General features: G+C 37.2%; 1 protein-coding gene across 1 annotated transcript in view; it reads left to right on the top strand.

Annotated features, from left to right (window-relative positions):
- The first annotated feature begins 1,891 nt into the window (after positions 1–1,891).
- Positions 1,892–10,389, top strand: part of GAP43 (growth associated protein 43) — a 69,823-nt gene continuing 61,325 nt past the window's right edge. Inside the window, exon 1 of the mRNA XM_026708872.2 lies at positions 1,892–2,274. Within this exon, the coding sequence (XP_026564657.1) occupies positions 2,245–2,274 (30 nt within the window). The 5' untranslated portion in view covers positions 1,892–2,244. The remainder of the gene's footprint in view (positions 2,275–10,389) is intronic.

Genomic DNA, 10,389 nt, shown 5'->3' with positions numbered 1-10,389 from the left:
TAAACTATACAGTAGTCCTTGATTTATGACTACAATTGACTCCCGAATTTCTGTTGTTAAGTGAGACATTTGTTAAGTAAGTTTTGACCCATTTTATGACCTATCTTGCTGCAGTTGTTAAGTGAATCACTGCAGTTCTTAAGTTAGTAATACAGTTGTTAAGTGAACCTGCCTTCCTCATTGGATTTTGCTTGTCAGAAGATCATAAAAGGCGATCATATAGCCTTGTAACACAGCATCGGTCATAAGTATGATCCAGTTTCAAGCATCTGAATTTTGACCTCATGATCATAGGGATGCTACAAAGGTTGTAAATGTGAAAAATGGTCATGTCACTTTTTTCACTGTTGTGGTAACTTTGAATGGTACTTAATGAACTGTTGTAAATCGAGGACTTTAATTTAGGTAGAACATTTGGAATTAACCTTTCTAAAATTGTATTACAAAATGTATACATTGAGGAAAAGTAAATGATATTATTTTTTTATGATTGAAAGTTTTTCATAATAGGAAGTTTTACACTTTTACATTAGGAAAAGTTGAATACAAAAACAAATTCTTTTCCCATTATTTTTAATTTATAGCAGGAAGCAAATATATAATTGATAATGGATAATTATTGAATACATTTATTAGTTATACAGATGAGACATGGGCTAATCCATACTTCCTTATAACCACAAAGCAAAGAAAAGACTAGACAATACAGGTCGTCCTCAACTTACAACAATTCATTTAGTGACCATACAAAGTTACACCTTTTGCAACATTTTGATAAGCAAAATCAATGTTGAAGCCAGATTTATTTAACAACCATGTTACTAACTTATCAGCTGCAGTGATTCACTTAACAACTGTAGCAAGAACGGTTGTAAAATGGGGCAAAACTCACTTAACAACAGAAATGTTAGGCTCAACTCTTGTCTCAAATCGAGGACTACCTGTAGAGACTTGTTCTCTTTAAGGTAGATTTTAGAGATTTTATAACAGAATGGTAAAAGCAATACTTACAGTAAACGGGACTACTTCCTTGGACAGAAGGTGAACTGGAGAACTTGATGTAGAATTGAGAGATGTTAAGCATGCCTGCTTGCAATATTGCAGTTCTGGATTTCTTTAACAGACTATGTGGCTGGATTGGATAAACTAAAGTCTACTCCATATTTGTCTGATTTCATGCATCTGATACCATGCACCTGTCCTTCTGTTAAGTGGAGATTGTTCTCAGTCTATGAAGGAGTATGTACAACTTCATAGTTTGCATGCAAATTGAATTTTTTTTAAGTCTTATTGAATGGACTTCCTAACATGTGCCTATAGATTTGTATACTTAAAGAATGACATCACATGGATTTTTCCCCCTAGTGCTGCATAATGGATGAGCTTAGAAAATGTACCTAGAAAAGAAGCAAATGAGGAGCACATATGCTTGAGGGCTACTGGGACATTTCTGATTTTGTCAATTATATTCTGTCCACGCAAAGAAAAAATACATGTGCTTGCAACATATTGTAATGCAAGTACTTCTTGGAGAGGGACATTTATAAACACACACAGACACAATCTCTGGTGCTGTTTAGAACCCTTGTTTGATCTTATTCTACATGTGTGATATCTTCATAGTTGTTTATTGTTTTCTTTAAAGAAGCACAAAGAAAGGCAGCTGCCTTCCGACCACCATACCTTGCCACACCCCTCCGAACAATCTGCAATGGACTTCCCTCCCTCTCCCCCTTTTCCTAGCAATCTCTGAACAGTGGGAAAGTCGCTGGGTAATTGGGTCCAGATTGGATATGTTTAAACATTCATGAGGCTGGCAAAGGACTGAAAGGGGTGGTTGCCTTGATAGTGGGGGTGGGGAGAAGGGCTAGTCACCGAGAGCTGCCAGAGAACAATTCTGGGAAAGGGGAAAGGGAGCGAGCGAGCGAGCAGGCGCGGCCAACAGCATGTGTGATGAGCAACAGCGGTGAACCTTACAGATACTGCTAACTGTCCCGGTGTCTGCGTGCGTGCGTGCGTGTGTGTGTGTGTGTTTGACTCTCTCTCTCTGTGTGTGTTTGAGTGTGCGTCCGTGAGTGTGTATGTGTGTGTGTGTGTAAGAAGGAAGGAGGGGGAGAGAGAGAGAGAGAGGGAGAGAAGGGAGGGAGTGGAGAGGGTGGGGGAGAGATAAGAGAGAGTGAAAGAGAGAGGAGGAAAAAGGAGAGAGAAGGAAGGAACCACAAGGAAGAAGGGGACAATACAATCATGCTGTGCTGTATGAGAAGAACAAAACAGGTAGAGCTGGAAATATTTTTTTTTATACATGTATATCTGTTGGGGAATTCCTAGGCTGTTGACTAAAATGTTTCTGTATGTGTTGAGTGTGTGTCTCTCTGTCTATACGCAGACAGACAGACACACAGACATTTGGAGGGAGAGGCGACTGCTTCTAAGAGGCTCTTTCCTTTGCAATTCTTTAAGCATCTTTGCGCCGAAGGCTCAGATCACACACCCCTTCCATGAATGCAGTGGGGTGTGTGTGTACGCGTGTATGTTTTGCCTGTGGAGTCAGAAGGTGGAAGGTGGGAAGGCTGTTTAATGATCAGAATTGGGGAGAAACAAGGGGGAAACCCCCTCCCGCTGAAACCAGCACCTGAGAGAGGGGGAAGAAGATGGCATTTCTGAGAATAGTCTGTCTTGGATTTGGAGAATGTGGATTGCAAAGAGGAGAGAGTTGATTTTGGCTTGCACCTAAGGAAGGAAGGAGGATAGTCATTCCAATTCTGTCTATTTTTCTGAAGCTATGATATAAATCTTTCCAAGATATAAGAGAGGTTGTATATGTTGGTGTTCACTCTGGCAGATACTAAAAGGCATGCTGTATAGAGATTTTGAATCATGGGTGTTTCCCCATCTTCCATTGTAAGATAATGTAAATGAAAAGAGAGTTACCCATTTGTTATCTTTTAATTTTCTTTTTCTCCTACATATGATACCATTTTTCTAAACTGAAAATAAATTAACTGCTAGGAGAAATTTGATGTGGGATGGAGAAATGGCTAAGAAGAAGAATTGGGATTCCCTCTTCTTCAAAAATTTTCATGCCAGAAGCACTTGAACAATCTGGTAAAACGACAGAGGACCACGCCTCTGTTAGGTCTTAGCTCTGATGGGATAGGAAAGATGAAATGGAATTAACTTGGTGGAAACCTAATTCTATGATATTGGTTCCATGTAATTTATTTTAATGGCAGGAGAGGTGGATTGTGAAGAAATTGGGAAGGCATCTTGCACCTGGCCATGAAACAAGGATTGTGCCAAACTCTTTCTCTTTGGAATCACCAGTGTACTCAAAATGCTGCTTTAGGAGGAATAGTATGGATTTATGTCATTCCACGTGGACTTATTGAAATCATAAAATATTTTTGGCCTTTTGATATCTGTACCTGTAAAAAGGTTTTAATATATGCATCTTAAAGAGAAATGTACTTTTTCAGTGAAAGAAAATGTACTCTTTCAGAAATGGATATTGCCTAACGCAGTATTCTAACAATAAAGAAAAAAATGATATGATCCTACAAAAAACTTGGTTGAAATAATTACTGTAGATATATTTGATTCAAAAATGTAAAATATTTTTCGAAGCAGCATAGTGTTGGAAAGATAGTCTGGTATACCACTAGGGTGGGGCTGGTGTGAAGAACTTCTCCTTGCAATAGTGTTATTATTCTCATACATGTTTGGGACTTCTGTTCGTATTACACTTAGTAAAACCTGAAATATTATGGAAATGAGACATGGATTATCCAGAAGATCATGGGGCGAAAAAAAGGGAGGAGGAGGTAGAAGGCAGACAGAAAGGCAAATTGAAACACAGTAATGGTGAAGCTTAGTAACTATTCGAATAAGGTAGAATCATTTCAAGAGTTGGAAATGATAGGCTGTAAAAGCTGTGTCAATCATCTTTTCAAAACTGAGCTACAAAAGATATGGAAAAAAAATCAATTTCTTGCCTTAGAAATCCTATTTTTAATGATTTTTTATGAGTCTGTAGCAAAGAAGCTGCTAAATCATAAAAATACAAGCACAAGCACACGCAAAAGGCAAACCTCCTCATACATCCTTTATGTCACACATTTTCATGAATGTAAGAACACAGTCAGAAATTGATAAATCTAAACATATTTATCAATATAGAAATCAGTGTATTTTTGGCAGACACAAAGAGACACACCCAGGCATGTATATTCTGGTTCACATATTTATGACATAGAAGTGCAACTTCAACTTTGACACACCCACATACACATGTATCCCCAGTCTTACCCTTTGAGCCATACTGCATTTTGCATACTGCATTTTGCATAAGCCAATTACACTTAACCAAAAAAACTGCACAAAAAGTTTTAAATCATTCCATAAAATTCTGATCTGAAAAAAGAGCAGACCCTTACCCCCTATTTGACCCTTGTCTCTCTTTTCTCTACAGCCATTCAGAACAGGAAAGCTAAATAGCAGGGATGCCATCAAATTACTATGATAGAAAGTGGGTGTTTCTAAATCATAGGGAGGTCTCCTTGCTACCTAGGGAATCCCTCCCTGGATTTGTATGCAAATTGCAAGTAACAGAAATTGTATGTTAATTACATAGGGTGCCTGTCTACATTGGCCCATATCCTTGTGTTTGTCAGATACACTGAATCCTATAAAGATAAATGTAAGATATAAATAAAATTAATCGTATAATATTGTTGGGTTTTATCATACATTTCATCTGTCCCAACCAATGTCTGTAGGTTGTAGTGAAATGACAAAACCTGCTGACCTTACAGTGGCAACTAGCCTGATTTTTACCATACCCATTAAGGCTTTCAAAACACATTCTTATAATGTTGATAGGTACTGCAGATGGCAAATAGGAATGTGGAGTTGGACAATTGTAATCATGCACTCCTGAAGCTGATATTACATTCTGGATCTGGAGATAGGAATTGACTAGACATGCTTCTCTGTGAAACAGTATCTCCTGTACACATGTATGTATATAGGAGATAAGTACGTGGATGCTCAATTGTGAACAGAAGGAAGGATAAAACACTGGAATCAGTGTTTCTCACTTGCATTTGAAATTATTCTTATCTTACTTAATATATTCCTGGTTTCAACACATTAATGCTTAAGAGAAAGAAAGGTTTGAACTATGCCACACCCATGAAACTGAAAGAAGGGGAGGGGTGGAAGAAAGAGGTAGGAGAAAGCCTGCATTTCTTTCCTTTTCCACATGAGCAGCAAGGATAAGTAGGGCTCATTTGTCTGCCTGTCTGCCTGTCTGCTTGTCTGCCTATCTATCTATCTATCTATCTATCTATCTATCTATCTATCTATCTATCTATCTATCTATCTATCTATCTATCTATTGCCTGCCATGTAATGTAACTGGCAAGGAAACTAGAGGATTTGTTGCTATAATCACAGCCATATAGTGCACTGCTTATTAACACTAGAAATGCCAGGAATGGGGAAAAAAGGACAGGAGGATGGGAAGAAAAAGGCAGAATCAACTCTGAGAGGAGGTTACATTATATTAGCCTATTGCAGATCCCATTTGAAAACAACTGAATTCTGCCTCATGCTATAAAAATTGCAAACTCACAGGGGTGGGTGGGTACTGCTTTTATACCATTCAATGCTGAAGCAAGAGTAGGGAATGAAGGGGGGAAACAATTTTCTCCATGTGGGGGTAAAGTGGGTTGAATGGAGGAAGCAGACACCTGATTATTACAGTAAGTGTGCTGTAGTAATAAGACAGTAGAACCCAGCCAAGTTCATTCACCATAAATTAAAATCAAACTTGAGTAGTGATGCTAGGTAACTTTTCACAACTTCTTAATTTCAGCATGCAAGTTTTTCCATGGTTTTATGATTTGGCAGATTATGTGTTCCTTTTCTCCCCTGATATCTTTAAAGACTTCTAATAAATCAAATGGAAACGCTAACTCTTGATCCTCCCTTTCTTTCTCTCCCTCTGAAATTTTCTGAACTCCTTGGTTATTATGGAAATTGATTTTTCATAAATCACTTACTGTAAGCCATCTCTCACTGCATGTATGAACATCCCAGGAGGCTTTATTGAATGTAGTTCTTCCATAATGTAAAAAGCAACAAAGATGATTAGTGGAATAAGTCATTATTTTTTTGCAAGCACAACTTTTCTATCAGTATTTCATTCTATAATAGCACTGATAAGAGGTTTAGGGTTTCTGATAAAATATTTGAAACAATCTGAAGGCATATGTGTGGGGGAAGAGCACACATGTAATATATTCTGTCCTAAACTCAACAGATATTTGTGCATGCAGAAGAAAGTAATTCTTCAGATGGAGATACATATATTTGTTATTGTTGGACATTGGGAAAATCCCCCAAATCATTTATTTATAATAAAATAAAAGCATATATCAAACCCATATGGAAAATATTGCTTAACCAACAGCTGTCCTTCTGTGCAAGGATAAGATGATGTGGTTTTCCTAAAGGCAGTATTCTCAGATTATGAGTTTAGTATACATTACTTTGTCTGCAGATATACTACATCCTTTTCAAAACAGTTCTGTAGTATGAGAGTACATATCATCTTGTTTTGCTGTGATTAGTGTATGAAACATTCCTTGCTGCAGGGAACAGGACTAGGCTGTTCATAATGACAGACAGGTTTTGTGTCTCATACGGATGCTCTGCTTGCATGTTGATATGGTGGATGGCTGCAAGGCTCTGCATCTCCTGTTCATGAAATTCCATGCGTATAAAAATAATTGCTTGTATAAATATAAGCTGCAGGTTCTACACTGCAAGCCTGGGTAATTTTTTCTTCTGTTAAAACCAAATAGGTTTTGACCAATGATTTGGAGGCATGCATTATTGCAAGGCTTAATGCATATCTTAAAAAAACCCCACCAACAAATCCACATCAATTAGGAGGTTTTTCCCAGTTGCATGTTTTTCATCTTCTTGAGGAGTCAATTGTTACCATCTGAGAGTTGGAGCATCCTATTTTGAATGGACTTTTTAAAAAAATCAACAGGATGTTCAGTTTTCAAAGAAGAATATTGCATTGTCCAACCGCCTTCTGCTTCATTTTCAGGAATACAAAATAAATATTCATATAGTAGGGTCATTGATCAACATTTTAAAAATTAAAAAATACACCAGTCTTTTGGAGCTTATGAAATTACGCATGTCATGTGATTTCAGTGTTATGGATGGGACAGAGAATTATCAAGAGCTGCTATCATATTGGGTTTGGCGGTGTATGAGAAAGCATCATAACATTCAGTTTATGTGAGTAGCATTTTTATTTCTTAAGTGTGCAGCAAAAGGTTGAGGTCCTGAATTCAAAGTGTTTAATAACCAAAGCCAACTATTTTGGCTTACAAAGAGAAAATCTTATGACTATTTTTCCCACCTCTGGTAAAATAAATGTTTATTTATTAATACATATTAATATGTTTTGATAACTAAATAGCTAATGAATAAAAGTAGCTGTTGCATATCTTAACTACTTTATAGTACTGTATATAATACAAGTATGTTAATCATTATATTGAAAAGGTATAGTTTTTTTCAAAATATTTTAAATGTATTTTTTAAAACTTTATCATGTTTCTGTACAATTTTAAGTGTTTTTTTTTTGTTTAAAAATAAAAAAAAACCCCCACATATGTTCTTTGAATATATGCACCACCATGGCTTTTAATGCAAAATAATCATAGGTCTGAGCTGCTCGCCTTGCTTATCTGATTAAGGAACTTCCACACCAGTTAGCCATGCATTATAAGCATCATTAAGAGAAAAAGTTTCTATGCAGTAGAGTCCATACAGTACTCTTGTGTATGAAGAAAACAAAAATAAAAGCTAAAAAGGCTCCCCAACAACAGGCACAGTTGAATCATCTGGACCAAGTCTGTCACACTTGCAGCTCGTGGCCAGATGCGTAATGTGCTGGCCACACCCATGCCTGGTTTAGCGAAGGGGGAAAAGTTGTGATATATCATGTGACGATGCTGTGATGACACGACTTTGACACCCCTGGGACTCTGGACAGTCCAACATCATGGAGAAAAAAATCCAAGCCATGAAGGTCAGTACATGGGAGCCGTAAGAAGTATAGATGCATATGTAAGTCAAAATTTGAACTGGTCATAAGATATAAAATGGACATTGTTTTGCTCAGTTGAGTTAAAAAAAGAGTTCTTTGAAAACAATTTGTCATCTCTCTCTTCTCATTGCAAATGGAAAATAAGATTACTTTGGATCTTTTCTTCTTACTCTTTCCTCAGAAAAAGATTTCTCTAATTTATTTTGGACTAAAAAAATCCACAAATCCCTAAAGTAGTAAAATTGTAATGTAAAGAAATGAATTGATTACTACTTTACTAAAGTATCTTCCCTGGGTTGTTCTTCCTGTATTCTGCATATTATTGAAGTATGTAGGATCTTTCCTGAAGTGTATTCTCAGGAGTGATGATCTTCATATGAATGATGCAACTGGGGATAATTTGGGTAGATCCTCCCTCCTGCTTTAGTACCAGGTAGATGGGAGGAGTCCATGTGCTTGCATCATCAACAGATAATTCTCAGCCACACAGAAGTGCATCCCCTTTTAATTACTGGGATGAGTAAAGGGTTCAAAGTGCCTAACTGACTTACAGAGTTCCTTGCAAGTTAGAGATGCAGCTGTGGATTTTGTGAAGATATTCAGTACATGCTTCTTGTTCCTGATTGACATTCTCTTGAATATATTAATGAGCTCCCCATTTGTGTACTCTATTTTTATGCTGGTAAAGAGAGGTTTCCAATCTATAGCCAGGGGTGGGATTCTACCAGTTCGCACCTATTCGCTAGAACCGGTTGTTAACAGTCTAAGCAGTTCGGAGAACTGGTTGTTAGAAGAACTTACTGGAATAATCCTGTAAGGAAGGCAGGAAGGAAGCATTCTGGTGTTGCTTACAGAAACTGCCTCTCTGTTAACCCTTATTAAATTCTTGCCAGGATTAGACTTCCTGTCTCAGAAATGTCTCTGGAGTTTTATTCCCCTCCTTTGCTGGTACTTTGCTTGTGTGGAGTGACCATTCAAAGTTACAATGGCACTGAAAAAAGTGACTTATGACCATTTTCACACTTACAACTGTTGCAGCATCCCCACAGTCATGAGAGGCCAGGCAAGGAGATGCGTGCCTCAGTGTGCGTGATATTGAGTTGGCCACGCCCAACCAATAACATGACCACCAAGCCATGTCCACCCAGTCACATGATTACCAAGCCACGCCCACCACCTAAACCATGCCCACAGAGCCGGTTGTTAAAAATTTGAATCCCACCTCATCTAGAGCCAGCATGTAAAAATAGCAAAATACTTATTCCTGCACTATGTTCACCTGTTGGATTTCCACTGAGTTTATTATTATTTTTTGTTCATGTAATTCTTTCTTTCTATGATTCTGAAATGGATGCTTCAGTAGAATTCTGAGTTATAAATGTACTTAACATTGCATAACTATTCACAGTTCTCAGATGCTGGTTGCAGTAGTCTTCACTGAGATCTTTTATGAAAAAAAAAAAGCCCACAAAATGTTTTTCTTCAATATGTACAAAACATTAGTTAACAGCTGTAACTCGAGTCAATCAAAATGCATTCTTGCTTGATGCAGTGAAAATGAAGGAGCAAAAGCTAATGAGTGTATGTGTATGTGTGTGAGGGTGTTTGGTGTGTGTGGGTGAGAGAGGGTGGGGAATATATTAAAAAAAGGGAAAAAGCAGAGGCGAGCTTGTGAAAAAGAGCTGGACCTTCCAGTTTATACATGTCTGAGTCATTCAGGTCAGAGAATAAATAAAACATATTTACCAAAGTTTGCTTTTCTTAGAAAATAATTGTTCTTATAAATAATAAATAATAATCAATAATTAATAATAATATAAATGATTGTTCTTTATATTAAACTGTGCTAATTTATTTTATCAGCAATAAAGACAACAAAGATTCCCCTGGTATAAAAGATTAACAGATGTACTGTGGCATCATCTTGTCTTTAATATTTTGTCTTTAATATTTTTATATAATAATAAGCTTAAGATAAACCGCTCCAAACTCGATTGCAGAAAATACGACTTCAGCAAAAGAGTTGTCAATGCCTGGAATGCACTACTGACTTTGTGGCTTCTTCCCCAACCCCCCAAAACTTTAAACTGTCTACTGTTGACCTCACCCCATTCCTAAGAGGTCGGTAAGGGGTGTGCATGAGTGCACCAATATGCCTACCGTCCCTGTGCGAATGTCCCCTTTTATTTGTACCCATTTCATGTAATCATAATCATGTTCTAATTATATCTGTTATCTAATACATGCTTGACAAA

The sequence above is a fragment of the Pseudonaja textilis genome, chromosome 7 (assembly GCF_049901715.1).
Source record: "Pseudonaja textilis isolate UNSWEBS1 chromosome 7, rPseTex1.2, whole genome shotgun sequence".
Taxonomy (NCBI): domain Eukaryota; kingdom Metazoa; phylum Chordata; class Lepidosauria; order Squamata; family Elapidae; genus Pseudonaja; species Pseudonaja textilis.
This window is presented reverse-complemented; position numbering and strand designations above follow the sequence as displayed.